At 42.6% G+C, this 19263-nt stretch overlaps 2 protein-coding genes across 7 annotated transcripts; both read right to left on the bottom strand.

The window, feature by feature from the left end:
* Positions 1–1080: 1080 nt before the first annotated feature.
* Positions 1081–14060, bottom strand: thoc2 (THO complex 2). 6 transcript variants are annotated; one of them, XM_061300290.1, is made up of 39 exons: positions 13900–14060; positions 12665–12720; positions 12489–12580; positions 12347–12398; positions 12184–12254; positions 11868–11989; positions 11644–11777; positions 11394–11554; positions 11234–11326; positions 10877–11032; positions 10552–10724; positions 10269–10464; positions 10156–10194; positions 9930–10060; positions 9706–9807; positions 9475–9559; positions 9089–9182; positions 8900–8980; positions 8702–8798; positions 8502–8619; positions 8230–8409; positions 7963–8127; positions 7590–7865; positions 7313–7454; positions 7073–7230; positions 6790–6918; positions 6570–6701; positions 6291–6475; positions 5684–5859; positions 5484–5583; positions 5012–5391; positions 4873–4931; positions 3347–3382; positions 2693–2824; positions 2547–2613; positions 2319–2473; positions 2166–2242; positions 1932–1978; positions 1081–1847 (listed from the first exon to the last, which is right to left on the bottom strand). In XM_061300290.1, exons 1-38 carry the CDS (start codon positions 13962–13964, stop codon positions 1951–1953), a joined length of 4695 nt encoding a protein of 1564 aa, XP_061156274.1. In that variant the 5' UTR covers positions 13965–14060; the 3' UTR covers positions 1081–1847; positions 1932–1950. The 6 variants fall into 6 exon arrangements, 5 of the variants coding, with proteins under 5 accessions (XP_061156274.1, XP_061156276.1, XP_061156275.1 ...); XM_061300292.1 differs by having other exon boundaries at positions 2319–2461; positions 5012–5394; XM_061300291.1 differs by having other exon boundaries at positions 1932–1972; positions 5012–5394.
* A 996-nt stretch (positions 14061–15056) lies between these two features.
* Positions 15057–17396, bottom strand: epd (ependymin). Its single transcript, XM_061300298.1, has 6 exons — positions 17203–17396; positions 17094–17125; positions 16864–17001; positions 16616–16799; positions 15591–15672; positions 15057–15518 (listed from the first exon to the last, which is right to left on the bottom strand). Exons 1-6 carry the CDS (start codon positions 17276–17278, stop codon positions 15392–15394), a joined length of 639 nt encoding a protein of 212 aa, XP_061156282.1. The 5' UTR covers positions 17279–17396; the 3' UTR covers positions 15057–15391.
* Between the last annotated feature and the right edge of the window lie 1867 nt (positions 17397–19263).

Consider the following 19263-nt stretch of genomic DNA (forward strand, 5'->3'; position numbering starts at 1 on the left):
CCGAGACTCCGACTGTTTTCACGTGTTAGCATGATCACGAATCAGCATCTTTGCGCTAACTCGTTAGCCTGCCCAGTACTTTTTGTTGGTAACCGTACTTCGCGGATTTCACTTATCGCGGGTGGTTTTTGAAACCAATTATCCGCGATAAACGACGTATTACTGTAGTTAGTTACCATGAGTGTAACTAAAACTACTTCTGTTGTTGATAGTGTGAAGTGAATTGCTGCTAAAATGTCTGTCGATACTTTAAACAGACTTATCAGAACTTATTTTGCGGTAACTCAACTGCATCTAATTCTGGTGCTTTAAACAAGGGACTTTCACGATTGTTGCACTTCAGCGTCTCCATGGGCGGAAGTCAGTCTGACGACAGCCACATAAAAACTAAGATAAGCAGTCCAGCGCCTTCTTTACTTACACGTTACATTCCTTTGGTTAATTTTAATTTAACAACTTAAGACGTACATACATACTAAGAGGATAAAATGCTCCTCTTTGCTGATGCTGCTGTTTGCGTCTCTGACCACCCGCGCTGTTTTGGAACCATCCAATGAACTGCCAAAGTGCTGAGGATGCATTAGTGTGCGTTGGGGAATTAGAGATTTCGGAAATGCTCCGGCAGTGCAGTGCCGTATGTGTGGCCATCTTCAGCGGGGTATCATTTATTTAAAATATGAACTTTACTAACTTGGAAGATATTGCAAGGCACTCATTTTTGTTAAGTTAATCCGTCCCTACTATACATGGAAGCTAAGCAAATGGCCAGTAGTTTTTGACTGAGTTTTTTTTTATCATTTGTACCGCAAACATGAAAGCTGCATGCATGGACGCAATGAGCATCTGAGAAGGTCATAAGGCATTTTACTACGTTTCCTTAATAAAAACCAGTTTGTATACACCTTCTGTTTTGTTGTTAATCACATGGACAAAAAAAACAATTTGGAAACATTGCTAGCAAGAGCATTTGTAGTGACTTAAATTGTATGATTAAACTTTTATTCTACGAACAAAAATCAACATGAAATAACCATCAAGATTAACAATAGAAGAGAAAATGAAGAGACCATACAAGTGACACACTATAAGAAAACTATTTATTTTTCGGTTTTAAAAATACAAAAAAACAACAACCAATGAGTACAGCAGATAAAATCTCCAAAGCAGCTTCCATTTTGGAGAACAAACTTTCCTGCATTTATGATGTACAACTCTATTTAAAAATCAACTTTTTTTTTCCAAATAAATTATGTAAAACCTGATTAATGCATCCACAAAAGGAACACTGTGTGATACAAAATATGGAGGAAAAAAACGTGAATTTTATGTTATCTCCTTTATTATAATACACAATATACAAAATGGTCCTTTTTTTTTTTTAATCACTTATTCTATTGTCTAACAGAGATTAAAAGGTGGAGCTAAATAAATAAAATTCTCAGCGGGATATGAGGTTATGGTAAGCGTATTAACATCAATAAAATGGATGAAAGCAAGGGTTGAAGATGTTTAAACAACCAAACGAAGAAAAAAAAAGACATTTTCAAGCATGAGACCACTCAATCCAAATTCAAATGCTACAAAAGTCATTTCCTACGTCGACGTCACAAAATATCAACATTGTCAACAGGGCAAAAGAGCTTGCTCACATTGAAAATATATGGAAAAACATATTCCAACTTGTTTTCCGCAGGTTACAAAAAGTTACGAATCCAGCGAACAGCGTGGGGGAGGGCATTTGATCAAAAAACAAAAAAACAGGTCGGAATGGAGGTTGGCCATAAAGTCAGCAAAGCACAAACGGAGGCGTTGAATTCTTGTGGATAAAAAGCCAGACTTTTCCCGGTCTGAAACGTGGACAGAGGGAAGACAGAGGACGTCAACAAGTGTCGACCATGTAGTTTGTTGTCGTTCTAAAGAACGCTTCCTACCTTGCCTGATCGGCGCACATTATCTGTGCTTGTCGGAGGACTTATGGGTGGTGAATGTTAAGGGCAAAAAAAAAAAAAAAAAAACCGCAAGCAGAGAAATGTACCAAACAAAAGATAGAGATTCCAGATGTGACTTGACAAGATCGGGGAACACAAGCAAGAAAAAGTCGGAAACGGTCTTGCGAGTAAGCGCAGACGCACGCCGAGGCGTTTAACGCAAGGCGCTAAGGATATTGTTTTTTGTCTTCCTTTCCTCCGCTGCTGTCCCTCTTCTCTTTCTTTTCAGACCTCTCCTTATCACGTCGGGATTCCTGCAAAAACAACTTGTTTCAAATCAATTGGAATCATTTGAATCGCTTGAGGGGAATAAAAGGAGGCACAAGTCACCTTTTTTCCTCCGGCGGAGGTTCGTTCGGGCTTGACGGATTCGCCCTTCTCTTTGCTGGAGGATTTGGACCGTTTGCTCTTCTCTCTCTCCGCCGAGAGCGGCGAGTCGCAAGGGCTCTCGCACTGGCTGTTTTTCGAGGCGTCTGAGGAGAGAACTTTTCATTGTCACTTACTTCTGCATAGTTTGCCGGGCGGGTTTCTCCTTTGACGAGCATTGCCACAACTTACTGGTTCCGTTCTCGTCCTTTCTGCGTTTGGGTTCGAGGCTGACCTCGCGTTCACCTAAGCCGAGGTCCTTGGCGGACACAAAAAGAAAAAGTCAATCGGCAATTGTGGGTCAAACTTTCTTGTCAAATGTCTTTGAGGATACTCACTCTCTTCCTCTCTTTGCGCTCCTTTTCTTCTTTCTTCTCTTTGCATCGGAGAAGCGCGTTCTCGGAATCGATCTTGTCCAGCTCCCTCTCTCTGCTTTTGGACCGCGCTAGTGAATTGTAGATGAGGTGGTGCTGCAATGACAATTAGACCCAGACAAAGGAAAACAAAGAGCAGAGTTTTGTGAACGGTGTCCAAAGAGATGGCAAGACAAGAGTGACCCTCCCTTTGTCACAACTCCCTACCACGACGCCCGGGCGTCATGGTAACAGGAGCACTATGGTATGTGCTCTTCTGAGTGTGGTAGCTGTAGTGGTGAGAGGAGAGTCCCTTGGTTACTTAGCAACAAGAAAGGGCCGAAACACAACAGGAGGCGTTAAAGCTGCCCATTGGCCGTAGTTTGGAATTCAAAAAAGTTAGACGGACACGCAGTTGTGTGTAAGGAAGTCTCAGTGCAACAAGACTTTCATTTTCTATGCAGTTTGAAAAATTATTGGTGCCTTACTTTTCCTCATTTTGTCAAAGCTGAAGGTTTTTGGTGTTCAATATTTCATTTTGTCTACAGTATCGCTGTAATGTCACAAATATACCGCGGCGCCCTCCGACACTAATCATGGAGAACCGAGCGCAGCGGAAGTAGCAGATGAGATGCAAACCTTGGACGTGGACTCCTTGGGCTCGTTGCTATTGTCCTGTGGGGATGAATGGAGATGACAGATGAGCTGAGGGAGGGTGGGAGGTTCGGGAGGAGCTTTTCAGACAGCAGTAGAGAGTCGGAAGATTGGATTTGGAAGGTGTCGGGGCGGGGGAGGGGGAGTGTGAGGGAGGGAGGTGGGGGCCTGGCCGGCAGGACCAACGACGATCTGCTCCCTTGACCTCTGACCTTCGGAGGGGGGACTTAGGCTTTCACATGGTTAGCACATAGAGGAGAGATCATTGGCTCAGCATGTGGAATGTAAAGACTTGATCGAAAACCCTGAGCATGTATTCACTAACAGCTAGTGTCAGTAATGCAGACATGCCTGGCATCTGAGGTAGCATACGATGGAAGTCAGATCATAAATATTATATTTAAGAAAACTGTACATCAAAAGTGCTAACGGTGATAACGGTCGTGTGCATAAGGTAAATTCCTCCGCATCTGAGTGTGTGTGCAAGAAAAATCAGTCTACATGCGTGTCTGTGTGTGAGACTACGTCCCTACAGAGATAACTGTAGCTGTCACTTACAGTTCAGGATATGACACAGGGAGCCTATTTCTCGGGCGCAGGGTTAAATATAGACCTATCGCAAGCTCCCCGCAGATTGGGCAAAGCTCCAGATGTTCCCTCACGGCTGCAGCCTGTCTTTGTTGTCGAGGCAGGCTTACTTCCCGCAGCATGTTTGGGCTGATTCAACACCGTGACATTCATCATCTCTGTTGAGCTCAGCTGCCGGTGGCTCCGTGGAACGCTTGCCGGGAGGTAGCAGATGTCGGCGGCGGTCGTCGTCGAGGCAGCGCCGCAGTGGCCGTCGGGACCAAATGACTTGCAGCTCGCAAATGGGGGGTGGGGGCATTGATCATACAGCGATCAGAGGGGGCAGGGGGGCTGATGAATCAGCCCCAGCAAAGAGGCACTCTGTCAGCAGAACAACATCCCGCTCTCTGCTGGATTTGGCAATGACGAAGGGGGCGGGGCAGGAAGCGATGTGCTTTCATTATAGTTGAAATCTTCTCGGCTTGCCCAAAAAAAGGAGAAACGTTGCAAACTCTCAGGTTGGTGGGGGGGGGGAAAAAATAAATTGCCAAGCCATTTCCTCCAAAGAAAAAAAAAAAAAACTCTTTGAAAAAATTCCAACAGCATAATAGAAATGCATACAAAAAGGCGTTTTCTTTCCAAGGCACGCTGATCACTTCCATCAGTAGGAAAATAGACACATATTTCACTATGAAAATACTTAATATTTACAATTTTTCTTTGCTAAGTCCTTCTGGCAAATCTTGGGGGAAAAAATATTCTGCCAGTGTCCACAGAAAGCTTTCCAGCCCTCCTGGATTGAGTGGGGCTTTCCAGATGGCATGCAGGCTGCGTTTGGGGAAACTCTCCTTGGTGATCTTCAGGGGTGCTGCAATGCGCAACGGCGGGGAACGCTCCGGCAGATAGAGAAGGAATGGGCACAGCCTTCCTCAAGCCATACTAACCTTAACAGACGACGAGTGGGATGGAGAAGAGTGACTGTCGAGCTTTCGTCTTTTGTGATCTGAAACAAAAAGTCGATTTGTTACAGCTTGAATGATTCATTCATGGACTGCAGCAGAGCTCAGCGGAAAGACCCCTCACCCCTCTCAGTATCGGCTGACTCTGATCTGGGAACTGGTGACTTGCGCGAGCCGGCCACAGCGCCCCTGTCTCCTTTCTCCTTGCTCTTGGACTCCTTGATGGCATCGCGCTCCCTGGAAGGCTCCGCGGACTCCCCGTTGCCAGCTTTGGCCTTGTCATCTTTCATCTTCTCCTCAGCCTTGACTTTGTCTCGATCTGCCTTGGGTGTCTTCTCCTTACCCTCGCGAACCGCCCGCTCATCCTTGCCTGCTCTCTCTTCTCTCAGCTTTTCTCTGCGAGCCTCCGCCTTTGTTTCAGGAGTGCTGGCGGGCGTCTTTTCCCTTTTCTCTTTTTTCTCCTTGCCACTCTTCTCCTTGTCGTCTCGCTCTTTTATGGTTTTGCTGCTAAGGAGTAGAGAAGACATTTGGATTATTATTTGATAGCTTTGGATTTGACACCGCAGTCAACGTCGACGAGGTGTGGGGGCACTCACCTGTTTAGAGCACCATTCCCATTGCTGGTGGTTACTTTAGCTGCTGCACTGTTGGCTTTGTTTACTGGCTTGCTGGTCTGACTTTTATCCTTTCCCCGATCTGTAGACAAACAAGCCAGAGCGTTTTGACGACCTTATTCCAGGTCGGGCTATCCAAGCACTGCTCTCATCAGAGTCAAGCCAATTTTGCAGTCACTCACCAGCATCATCTGACAACCCATCGTCTCCCTTCATCATGGCTGTGGCAGGCTTGCCTGTGCTGCCTGGTCCATTCTGCTGACCGGCAGGAGTCGCATTGCGCGCTGGTGGCTCTTTGTGGTGAAACTCATTCTCAGGGACCATGCGCACCTTCTGGCTTTTCAACCGACCTGAATAACTGCAAGATGTGAAAGGTTAATAAAAGGTTTCACATGGAAGAGATGGAAGACACAGACCCTTTAGGCTGCCCCGCTTTAAGAAAAGACAGTGATCCCGGTTTCATTAGAGCTGTGGTGGAATACGAAACATCAAATAGTACACTTTATAAATTACACTCTCAAAATGTGTCTATCTTGCTTCCAGAGCATTTGTGTGCCCGGAACTTTTTTTTTTTTTTTACCGTTGTTGAATCCAAATATTATTCGAACCGATTGGTGTGGGGGGAAAAAAACGACTTTAGTTATTTCAATATCGGTTATGGTGCAACATCCATGAAATTTGTGTTTCTTCACGCCAAATTAAAGGTCAACGTCACCCCCTCTAAATAACCTCATGGTACTGAACTTTCAAGCTCCACAGAGCGCTCAACTGCACACAATGCTATGTTACCCCATGGCTAAGGCATAGAGATCTGGCCTCTTCTCCTTCTCCTTAACGCAGATCTTGTGGACACGGTACTCCAACGCTTGGCCCAGATTCAGAACCTTGGGATAACATGGCAGGATTTTGATGAGAACGATAAGGATGTTTCGGATGTGAGTGTAATCTCCCGTCTCCAGGCAGTGAACTGAAGCCTAGAGAAATGAGAAACGGGAAGACATTAACGGATGAGTCTGTTCTGCTAGTGATCATGGCAAGAGTCAAATAGCCTAATCTAAGGTGGCTTACCTTTGTCAGCATGTAATGCCATTTGTGCACCACATGCCGGAAGTTCTCATAATCCAGCGGATTGGCTTGTTGGCCTCCGTCAAATCCTGACGCTCGCAAAATAGTCAGGAAACCGGGATAATTGCCACATTCCTGGACCACATGACAAGAGTTGACAGAGATTGATGTCATGTTCAGCTCGCTGTCTTTATACACATGTATAAGGGGAACCATTTTCTACCTTCTCATAGACTGCGCGATCGCTATGCCAGCGAGTCACCGTCTCGAGCATGCAGCAAAGGAAGCGGCCATATCGGTGCGACTCGTTCTCTGTACAACTGGCCACGGTGTAAATGATGGCTGAGAAAACCTGCGGAGCAAATTGGCACATTGTAGATGCTTGGACACCAGTGAATTACAGGATAGAATTATTTGTATATGTGCACATTTTGAAATCAACAGGATTTTTGCAAACTACAGGTCAATTCAGTTGGTACAGTTGCATGTCCAAAGGACTGACTTACCCTGTCGTAGCACAGAAGAGTGCAAAAGTTGGGTGTCATCTGCTGGTGAACCAGCTCGACAAAGCGGGCGCAGTAAACGGCGTCGATGGAGGAGAAGATGCAGCGGGGGAACAGACAGAGCTGCAGGAACTTGGTGATGGTCTCATTCTTCGTAGATTCTGATGAAAAGTGTGGGGAGGTTGTATTCTTAAAGACGGGCAACACAGACATACAGCAGAGGCTGCAATCCAGAACACTCACTGGTCATCAGCCACTTGTCTTTCTCCAGTTTGAGGCGGTGGAGCACCCTCTGGACGTGCTCGAGTTGCTTTTTCTCCTCCTCCTGCAGCTTTTCCTGCAGTGCAGTGCAGCGTTCCTTCTCTTTCTTTTTCTTATTCATAGGCTGTGGTGGAAGGAGAGTCCAATATTGCAACAATTAAAACAAATGCTTTACGTTCTAGAATTTATACATTCATGACTGCATAAAGAAATGTAAACTGCCAATACAGTAGTTTGATGTGGCCAGCCAACAACTCACCGTTTCTGGATTCTCATCAATGGCCTTGATCTGGGCCTTGAGCTTGTTGATCTCACGCTCGTAGGCGGCGTGGGGCACGGCGAGGTCGTACATGGTGAGCGACCAAAAGGTGGCGTAGAACTGGGGGCGGAGGTCTTCCCAAACCCGGGCCGGATGGAGGGACATCACAGCCTCGTGCACCGGCGCCATGACTTGCTCGCACGCCGCCACGTACTTCTGCACCTTCTGCTGCTGCCTGTTACCTTTCTCCGTCTTCTTCAGCTCATCGTACTTGGACTGAGAGGAGGGAAGAGAGGGAGCAGATCATCTCGTACTGTCTTGAGTCAAATGGATTTAAAAAAGAATCCCTGTCACGGCAAGCATATCCACTCACCAATATTTGATGGGCGTACATTGGGCGAGAAAGAAAGAAGGCAGCGTCGTGTGGAGTATGGAACTGGTTACAAAGGACGTCAATGGGGGGAACGCGCTTGATGTAGTCCTCGGTGCTGAGGTTGGAGGCTAAGAAGCCACCAAACTGCACCAGTGTGTCATGACACTGCAGGTAAACAAATGACAGTTGAAAAAACAAAAAGATCCTTTCGTGCACGTGCAAGCACAAATTCAGTCTCAGTGACAAGCAGTAAGCAAGCGCACATACCTGGTCATACAGGTGGCCGACTAGTTTGAGATCTTTATCTCCACTTTCTAGGAAAACCACACCATTTCTTTGCTGGACCATGAGTACACAAAGCGGCAGGGCCAGTTCATGATCAAGCAGAGCATCCTTCAGACGCTGCGATGACTTCTTTGTGTTCCTAATCTGACCAAAGTAGCCACCCTGCGGGCACAGTGCGGGGGTTTATCACAACCATTACGACAAATACTGGCAAAGCCAGACACGAAGCTGACAAACGTGAATGTGTCACTAACCTCAGCTTTGAGTTGTTCCCCTCCTGTCATTGCTTCGAGCTGCTCTGACGTCATTTCATCCGTAACCTCGATGCCGGCCATTTTCTGCACCACTTCCTTGAGGATCAACAGGTCAAAACTGGAAAAAGAAACCAATATAAGAAGAGTACAAAAATAAATGCAAACTAAGGCAAGGAGCAATGCAATTTCATAAAACTGACCTTTTTCCTGCTTTGAGTTGATTGGTGACATACTGAAGGAGGCCGGCCAAGTCGATTGGATATTTCCTGAACACAGCTCCACACAGACTTGCCAAACCTTGTTTGACAAATGGAAAAGGAGTGTTAGGTAGTCAAACACCAAACAGTTCCTCTCCAATTAATTGATATATAGAGACAGTGCCATCTTAAGACTCATACTTTGTAGCCACGATGAGATTGTGGTGTCGTCATGCTTCATCTTCTCCTTCTCGGGATTGGCCAGAGCTTCCATAATGCAATCTGGACATTTGGGGTTAAGAGAAACAAACAGGCGAATTACCTAGATATGCACAAGCTACTATCTACACCACAAAGAAAAGGCCAACGAGAAAAAGAGTAGGAGGATACAGGCCAAGACATCGTAGTTGAGGGATGTGAGGTATTTCAAAGAATCCACCACTGGAACAATGAGGTTATCATACCACTGGATCTGTGACAGCATCTGATAAGAGGACCAACGTCAGGACAACACCAGATGGATATCAATAACCATTAAATACAGAGCTACAAAAACATTTTCTCTACTATCAACTTTAATCATTCACATTTCACCCATCATATACTAGTGAATCGCAAATCAATTGATTTGTTGAGAATTTTACAGAACATGTTTCAGTTTCTTACTGTCACGGACTTGCAAGTTCAAATGATATGCTTCCGCCTTAAATGCGACTGCCTTTGCAGTAATTCAATGCAAATCATGCAAATTAAAACAAATAATAAATTATGCTTACATAATCAAAAACAATGGTAGGGTTGCTGTGGGTTAGTTTGCCAATCTGCCTCCCAGATTGTTTCACGTTCTCTTTGGTCAAGCGCCTAGAGGGGAAAAACAAGTCAATTACATGAAACCACAAAGGGGATTGTAAGACATTCCAGAGGACGTCGCCACTATTAATGGCAGCACAGTCCCACTTAAGTAAAATTTACCATATCACTAATACTCCATTAAAAAAGGGACTTACTTCATAATATATCGAGCCCCTTCCACAGTATGAGCTTTAACTTTGACCAGCAGGGGGTGGCTGGAATAAGTTTCATTTTTCCACTGTCCATACAGGCGATACCTGGCACAAAAAAAAAAGTGGATTTTCAATAAACACTTCAACTGAAATTGGTCAGACTGCACAAGAGGGGTTCTGACACCTCCCTCCCCGGCATAACAAAAGAAGTGACGCGCTTGACTCACCTGTGATGGTAGGGGAAGAGCTTAAAGAAACCCCAGAGCTCCTCAGACATGCACGCATTACACTCCATCAGCGAGAGGGAAGGGAGGAGCACCTGATCTGCAATGCTCAGGAAACAACTCAATAGTGTTTCCTGGGACCAATAAACAGTGAGCAGAGGATTAATGCCGGAAACATTCAGCGCATTCTCCTATGACAGAGCAATTAGAAGCAAATTTTCATACAAACCATTTTGTCTTTGACATCCGAGCCTTCGCTGTTCTGGTACTGCAAAACAAAGGACAAGCAATGGGTACCTCTGTCAAGGTAATGTACAGGCAAGTCCGGATGCAATGGCATACCTCTTTCATGAATGCCTTGCCCAGACGCACAACCTTGGCGAAGAGAATGGGGTCATGCGCGAGGTGAGGTCCTAGGTAGCCGAGCATGCTGAACGCTTCCCTGCGCAAGTCCTCAAAACTCTCAGCTGGCTTAGGGGCCCGCTTGTTCTTTAGTGGATGAATCACACATCCCCGTGCACCTTTTGGGAGGCCAACCCTGGGAAAAACAGGGAAAATGCGCACAAGTTGGCTACCATCTCTTCCAGAAATCAAGTTAACTTGACACGAGCGAGAGGAATCATACCCTCGGTACAGAGGATCCACTGTGAGGTGTAACAGCTGACAGAGTGCTAGTGCAATGAACTTATGAGAAGTAGCATAGAAGGAAGGCATCTGGTCCATTATACTCTGTGCATGGTGCCAGTCCCCAATCCTGAGAAGTGCTTCCAGCAGACCGAGCTTCTGGTTATCAGGTGGCTACGAGTGCACAAGGAGTTTGTCCTATCGTTACTTTACTGAAACATGTCACACACTGCCAAATATACACAGTACATAAACTGAACAGATAGCTGCGAACCATTGTAAAAAAACAAAACAACAAGAGCAATTTGAAGGTAAGCGCTTAATACCTGCTCAATCTTCTCATCCTCCTTTTCCTTCTCCTTTTCCTTGTCTTCACCTTTATCGGAAGGCACCACAACCATAACCAATTTGCGAGCAATCTGTTTGGCCTCTGAAATAACTAGTTTGTGTTCCTCAACAATGGCGGCATCTAGCGGTAAAAGCTGGAATGACAGAGGGAAGACAAGCGGTGCACAATCTGTTTTAAATGAGTTATAAAACTTCTTTATTATGAATACTAATGTGTGATGAATTTAGGAATGTTGAAATCAAATGGATTACAATAGTCCAGAATTTCATGTTTGATATAAGTCGCTTAATACAAAAAAAAAAAAAAAAACATAATTGAAGTTGACTTTTCTTACATGTACATAGAGATCTTCCAATTCTATCAGGTTATGATGTAGTAGGGCAGCAGCAATGTGGTATAATGACTTGGGAGTTTCCTCATTTGGTTCCTGAAAACAGAAAGGTTAGAATAAATCAACAATATGCCAAAATGAATTGCGCTTTGTGGCTTTTTACCTGATAAAATCTGAATTTAAAGCCAAGGATGTGGCAGAGGGTGAGTGCCTCGCACATGTAGGACTTGATGAGGGACAAGAAGAACTCATCTTGATCTGATCGACTTTCATACACCTCCAGGATTATGTCCAGAACACGGTTAGGATCTAAATTGAAACATCCTGTTGGCAAGAGGGGAGGGGGGCCATAAATGTAACAAACTTGTAACAAACTCCCTGCATAAAGGGGAAAAGAAAAGTGTGATGTGTACCTATGAGAGACTTGATGCTTTCTAGTACAATGTGACTGGTGATGTTGCCGGACAGGTCTTGGCCAAGCTCTGTGATTAGTTTGGCATAGCCCTCATTTTCCTCCCTCAGCAAGTTGAACTTTTGTTGCTTGTAACTAAGAAGAATCAGCAAACATTAAGCAGAATAAGCACAGTTTAAAAAAAAAAAACTTTCTACATTCCTCAAATACGTGCACCCAACTTACAATAATTTGGTCTTGATTTTCACGATCTTCTGATTGAATTGATGGGCTTGTTTGATAAGTCCGAGAGATTCAAGGGTTTCTGGATCCAGACGCTCCTTCAAAATGGCCTCTGGGAGAAAAATCTGAAAAAAATGGCAGTTTGTTATGTTCCAACTTCCTTACTTTTTGCCTTTTAAAAAATCTTCAATTGGATTAGCAAGAAGCAACCCCAAAGGGGGAAGTTGGCCTCACACTTATCAAACCACTGCTCATTTCTAGCATCATCAAGTAAACCAATATTCTATCACACACAAACAAAGAAAAAAATAACTCTTACCAGACATGCTCCCACTAATTGGATGTAATGGTCACGCTTGTGTTTTTCCTCCAGTGCAACAGTCTCTAAATCTGTGAGGGGGAAACAAATACAGAATTACAAACCGTCTCAATTCTGTGCTTAAGTCACGCTTGCTTTATTATTAATATTAATCGAACAGTACCGAGGACACTAAAGACATCAGCTAAAATTGATGGCATGTCTTCTCGGAGTTCCTGCGAGCAAAACAAAAACAAATTAAATATTCACTGAGAAAACGACACCCGTGATGGTAATGACGTGTTGATTGGGAAAAAAAAAAATACCATCATCTCGCCAAGGACGCTGGCGACAAGGTCCAACTTGAGGTTGCCCTGTACAACTTGCCAGCAGAGCTCATATAAGGCCGACTGGATATCTGAGTGGTTCAACACACAAGACAATGTTATGATGGTACTCGCACCAGAAAATGAAGATTTGGGATGATGAAGAAAAAAGTTACCTTTTATCTGACATCCATGATCTATTTTCTCTGTTAGTCTTTTGCAGAGTTGTACACTAGGGGGGGAATAAAATTGACATTTTGTTGAATGTCAAATGATTATTTCAAATTCATGTTCACCAATTTACAATGTGCCAAGCATGCTGATGGTAGATGTGACTACGCGAGGTGTAAAAATAGTATGGTGATCTACGTAACCATGTTGCATTATTTATACTGAAGTGTATTGCTTAATGTCTGCTTTTGGTCTACCGTGTGGTTAGCATGTAGAAGCAAAACCAAGGCGGAGGACATTAAAATCACAGCATTTTAGCAAACACATTTTTTTTTATAGTAATTTCTGGCCTTTATTTTCAAGAGGCCCACACCGTCCAAAATAATTTGGGAGAATGTGAGACAAAATTAAAACGCACTTGACTCATTTACGGACGTTTTTTAGCATTCTTATTAGGGGCTGCTTCAACAATTGTTTATCAACATTTTGAATGTTTGCGTTGAATATATTCCAATAGATACAACAGCCTACTGTAAGCAAATGCTAGGTACTCCTAAGGATGTTAAGCATTTCCTATATTTTCGATTATCTCGTCGACGTTTGCATTACGTCGATTAGTTATCGTGGATTTAACTGATTCAATATGTTAATGTGAAATTAAACGTATCAGAAGCAATCGTCATCGAGCAAGAGCACATTGTTGCTAATTTTTTAGCATCGTGTCAAGCTCCGTCGTTCCCTCCACCGGGTTATAGACGGTGACTAAATTATTTATACAACTATATTAAAACTCTGCGTTTGATATACTGCTACTAAAACTAAACTAACTACTGTCATCAGTGAGATGTCTTCAAAGTCCTACAATTTGTATTCTAAATTGCAAAAAAATGCGATATGGGGCTGCATGGATGCTAGTTAGCCTAGCTTTACTAGCCATCGTGCTAACAATTTCATAAGATATTAAGGAAATGGCAAACATTCCGATAATCTTAGCTAAAATCCACCAATGTGAATTATCATTCTTTTACATGGGCAAAGAATAGCCCCGTTACACTGCCCATTTTACGTCTGCAAAAACCAAAATTTATTTAATAGCGGTTGGCAAATTGTACGCTAACTAGCATTTAGCTGCACTTGAACGACTGTTCAGGCAGCTAACAACGCAATTATATAGTTAGAGCAATATCTAGTCTACAGTACGGGCTTATTTTATAAACTGTGTTGAAGTCGGACCACTCACAAATCGTGTTTTCCCGATTTCTCCCAATTTTTGACCCATTCGCCAGGGAGGATAAGTGTCGCCATCTTCCATCCACAGCGGCTTGATGTCTTCGTCGGCAGGGTCAAATGTGCGGAATTACGGTGAGCTAGCCAGCCTAGCACGCCGATGCTACTGCTGCTAGCACACAGATGCATGGCGGGACGTCGAAGGTGGAGCGCCTCTCTCACAAAGACTCCCGCTCAGTGCTACAAAGACGAGTGTAACTTCAAGTCAAAACGTAGATAACGTGTACCTAATTGGAGGTTTAATTCAATTGAAAAAACTCCCAAGTGCAGTATATGTCGTGACGGTGCTTTTTCTTCTCCTTTTCGTGTTGTTAACCGTTCAAGACACACCAAATAATAGACCTAGGCTATGCATGACACCGGGTCAAAAGCGAATAGTAACACAAATTTAATATTCACACATAAACACATACATAACGATAAACATGGATAGCAAGCATTTTGATTACTTTAAACTATTTCTTTACATATAGGCTACTGTAGGAACATTTTATGGTATAGGAGGCGAGGGCACCCCAATCGCCAACCGCCTTGTATCAACCATTACTAATTAATTATTATTTTCTTCTGACAAACATATTCACACAAATAAAACTCATATCAGATTAGTCAAATTTCACCCCATTATAAGTTAAAAATAAATAAATGTCAAGTCGTGAGGTTAATAAAACCTTTTGTTTAATAGTTGTTCAACCACATATCAAAAATGTATATTTGCTCATAAAAATATTATATGGCTTGAATATAGTTGTTTAAAATGATGATATATCTTGATTATATAACTTCAATACATCTGTTTCCTTTATTTGATTAATGCATATATGCGATATGATTGTATGCTTCTGTAATCAATGAAGTATAAGCATATCGGTATTAATAATTACAAATAACAGAAATAACAGAAATAAAAATGAATTACTATTTTGGATTTAAAAAATACATGTTTATCTACAAGTATTTTATATATTAATTTCTTGATATTTATTTTGTATTGGTTGAGTTCTTGTCAATAAAAATGTGAACAGACACATTTTACATATTTCGAGAGCTAGCGAGATAAATCGAGGGATTGACGGAGGAAAAGGGGAAAAACTACCCAGAACTTTTTTTCATGTTTTATTAAATGAAGGCAGAGAGCAGTACATTGAACAATCCAATCAATGCAATTAATTGCATTCTCCCTAAAAAAAAAAAAGCTAAGTCTAGTTAAACCACTGACAGTTGTGTTTGTTGTTCCATTAATTTTAAAGAGTTTTGTAAGCAAGACTGATATGAAAGTAGTTCTTAATTATGAGTAGTTATTAATTATGATATATGTCATTTTTCCCTTAAGGGAAAACATTTGTAATGCATAGATAGCAGTTTCATGCAAAGTATTAAGGTCGCACATGAAAGGAAAAGAAGGGATCTGACGGAGCACACTTCTCTGCAATTATTTCCTCTATTTAAAGGAATTCTTCATAGAAACCATACACTGTGCCTTCTGGTGTCTCCTCCACATGCAATCCTTGGCAAAAGGGAGGCACCACAAGAAGATCTGGGTCCTTGATGTCCAGTTCAACATTCAAGTTGCTGAGAAAAAAAAAAGAACAATGAGGAGACTTTAAATTGAAGCCAAATATGCTTCAAAACATGTAGCCATACCTGTAGACAAACACGGAGGAGTCCGTCGTGTACATTGTAGTAAGAGGTAAACACCCCATGGTTGCACACATGAGGCTTTGACCTTCAAAAAAAAAAAGTTATCATGAATTGAAACTGTATTGAAGCCATTTTGAACAAACCAGGTTAAAACAAATACGTTTTTTTTCTCTTCTTGGTATGGCGCCGTGAGTGGCTCCCTCCCAGTAGTGTTCTCTCTTTTCCTCTTTATTTCCTTCTTTTCTCCTTTTTCTTTCTGTCTTTTTGTCCATTCGGCGATGCTGGTGCCTTCTACCGCACCTCGGTATCTCTTCGGATCGGATATTTTATATATTTTTTCTTCCTGGGACCGGGATCATCGGTCGAGGCTGGCGTAACGCTACAACGGCTTCCTGCTTATCCGGCCAGTGATGACCGGGTCCCTCGCTTTGGCCTTGCAGCCGCAACCCCTGTGGGGAGTCCGCTCCCTCGTGCTCGTTGGAACCAACGACTTTCGCCATGCTAGCCCCGTGGTGACCATCTGCACATGCTCCGACTGGGTGCCCGGGATGTTTTTCACAGATTCACGACCACGGTCCATTGGGTGCCGTTGAACTGGACTGCCCTTACACCTGTCGATGGACCCCGTGGAGGCTATTTTGTGTGTTTTGGGGTGTTCTCTTGTATTGGGGGTGCTGGTTGGCCGCTGTTATTTTTTTTCCTCTGTCTTTTAGCTTTGATTTGCTTTGATGGCTTTTATTTTGAGCACTTTCTGACTTTCTTTGTGGCGCCGTTGTGTGGCAGCCTTATGAGAGCCTATTGAGTTGCGCTCATGCCATCTGTGTGTCTTTTTGTATACCCACTCTGTGGTATGGATACTGCTGGGGCCTGAATTTCCCCACCCCTGGGGATCAATAAATATTCAATCAATCAATTGTGTTTGTTTATTAGTAATGTTAGTTAACTTGTAGAAAGTGATGTTTAACATCTATTCTTGTTAATAGCAATCAATGAGTTAATGTTGTGTGTCAGTTCTGTGTTGTCCTTACTTTTATAGCCCGGTGTTGGTATTGTCCATATTTGAAATTTCAGGCCTTCCCCCTCAATAAAGGTGCTCCCCGAGGTCATGGTGGAAATGTAAGTTGCATCGTTGGGAATAGCGAAAGGGTGGTTTTTGGATTGCAGTGACTTCTTCTCGCAGCTTTGGTTTTTGCCGATCTTGTATAATATCCCCTGGTACATACAAGGGTGAGACAAATTCAAGAACACAAATTGACTGGGGAAACAAAGTCATTACCTCCTCAAAAAACACCAAGAGATCCAGATCCAAGGTTACATTCATGGGAAGGCTTGAATTGGATTGGAACCGGAGTTTCTTATGCATTGAGTCATATGTGAACACTCCAACTGCTCTCACTTCACCCATCGTTCCCATCTGGTCTCATCCAGAAGCACACATTGAGAGAAAAAACACAATTTAGTGCTTTCAAAACATTTTTGTCTTGGAATTAAAAGACTATCACTCACCACGGAAAGTAATCCTGTCATATTGGGCGAACCTGAAAGACATTTGTTTCCTTTTCAGTTACAATACTCACGCAATGCAAGATGGAAATATGTCCAGTGAAATTCTTACGACAAGGCTGATGCTGGTCTGCGTGGGCATTTGCAGTCCAGCACATGAAGACAAACAGCAGAACCGCGGCGTACATTTTTCTCCCCAGTCCAAAAGCAGTGCGAGTCGGAAAGGATGGCCAAAAATGAGACTGCCTTCCCTGCACTGCCCGAGCAGCTTTTAAAGGGACGTAGCAAAGCCCGAGATGACATCAAATAGCCAGCTTTCAAAACAAGTCCCCCTGCTTTGTTCTGGCAGGGGGGTGACCTTTTTCAAAAAAAGATTTGTTCCATTTCTTTTCTTTGCTTCATTTACTCAGCTGTTCTTTGGTGTTTTATTGCATCTTGCACTTTTTGTACATCCTGATTTTTGATTAGTAAAGGAAACTTTGCCGTACTGGCTCTGGATTTTGATTGTCAGCACTGCTTACTTGTCAATGAGACTTCAAGTGTGATAAAATTGAGCTCATATAACCCTAGTGGCATCAAAATTCTATAGATGGACATGATTAAATAGTATGCGGCTTTTAAAGTTGTGATTTAACCTTCAACGTTTAATCGATAAAAGGAAGTTTGGCAAGACGAGCGCCATTTACAGCCCACCAACAGGACAAGTTAGGTCAGGAATGTTTTGTTGTGCAAAGTTTGTGAAGAAATCGTTTGTTATTCTTGAATGTGTTGTTGTCCAAAGTTGGTGCAGCTGTCGTTTGTTATTCAGTTAACATTGCGTTCCTTGTTCCTTGTCCCTGGCAAAAAAAAGCCCGTACACTTTTTTTTGGGGGTCAAGTTTTAGCGACAAAAACACGATTGCTTACGTTTTTTGCATCTTAATGAATGCCAAAAGATATTGTATTAAAAATAATAATTTATATTTGGTGAATGGCTGCAAAGCTGACATGGGGAATTGTGAGTCCGTTCATTTAATTATATAGGAAACAAGGAAATAGTATTAAACAAGTAATACAAAGGAGGGGAAAAAAAGGATGAACAAAAAAAGCATTCTACACATTCCATTCTTAAAATTTGTTTACATTTTATTACTGTATTTATTTGGTCATGCCCACGTGGTTGATTGATTTTTCCCCATACTGTAGAGTTGCGCAATAAAGTTGCACAATAAAGTGTGAAAAGTAAAAATAGGAACGAAAACCAAGAGTGAGACTGAGAGTAATCTCGATGTCACAAGGGAATTTTGCTTTTAAGGCACCATTGGGTGGGCGGCGATTATGAAAATGAGGCAAGCCCTTCTCCTGATGCACAAAACCACATGTGAGTCCTGCCTAAGAGGAAGTCACACAGTATACACTGATTCAATACTACTCAAATAGATGACCTCATATTTGTTATGGAGGATCCCATGCTATTTTGAAGCTAGAAAATATCTATTGTATAACTGGTAAGGGCCCTAATATTGATCCCTGGGGGATACCTCTATAAAATGTGCAAAAGATCGTAGCCAAAACTAAAGTGACTGAATTCCAGTATTGTACTTTAAATCAATTTAAGATAATTACATAAATGGTCTTGACTACTCAAAGGTGCTCAAATGAAATAAAAAAAGAGAGGAGACCTCCTTCCAAACGAGCAGCCGACATGCCAATGCGGAACTTCCACACCACAAAGAGGTAGGTTGAAAAGCTGTGGTGTTTTTGTTTTCAGTTATTTTGGGGAGATTTTTTTTTTTTAATTCCCCAAGAAATCTTACAAAGTATACAGTAAAACGCTAGGGCACATTTCAGACTGACAAGAAATGAAAAAAAGAAAAAGACTAGCTCACTCAGTTTTCCAAATAAGAGGTCCAGTGTGCTTGCTTCAAGAGGTTTATCACTCTTCCAGATGAGGTTTACTCTAGAAACAAAAGACAATTAGACACTATCAATTTAAATACTAAAATTCAACCAAACCATACGACCGTATGAATTTCGGTCGACATCAGTGCTGCCTGGCATGTTATGCTCGGAACGCTCACACACGCATACACAAACGAATAACGCAACACAACTTACACGGTAAACATTTTGAAGCCGTGAAGCATTCATCAGCAACTTTGGAATGTTGGGTAACTTCCCCAAAGTGAATAACT

This window comes from Syngnathus typhle, linkage group LG15, assembly GCF_033458585.1.
Source record: "Syngnathus typhle isolate RoL2023-S1 ecotype Sweden linkage group LG15, RoL_Styp_1.0, whole genome shotgun sequence".
NCBI lineage: Eukaryota > Metazoa > Chordata > Actinopteri > Syngnathiformes > Syngnathidae > Syngnathus > Syngnathus typhle.

Coding starts and splice junctions, on each gene's coding strand:
- thoc2 (XM_061300289.1), bottom strand. CDS start 13,964: ATGGCGACACTTATCCTCCCTGGCGAATGGGTCAAAAATTGGGAGAAA. Junction 12,255..12,346: donor TGATGTCTTTAGTGTCCTCG/GTACTGTTCGAT, acceptor TCCCCCTCACAG/ATTTAGAGACTGTTGCACTG. Junction 8,620..8,701: donor CAACTCAAAGCAGGAAAAAG/GTCAGTTTTATG, acceptor TTCTTTTTCCAG/TTTTGACCTGTTGATCCTCA.
- epd (XM_061300298.1), bottom strand. CDS start 17,278: ATGTACGCCGCGGTTCTGCTGTTTGTCTTCATGTGCTGGACTGCAAAT. Junction 16,800..16,863: donor TCTTGGTGTTTTTTGAGGAG/GTAATGACTTTG, acceptor TGTATGTACCAG/GGGATATTATACAAGATCGG. Junction 15,519..15,590: donor TCCTCCGTGTTTGTCTACAG/GTATGGCTACAT, acceptor TTTTTTTCTCAG/CAACTTGAATGTTGAACTGG.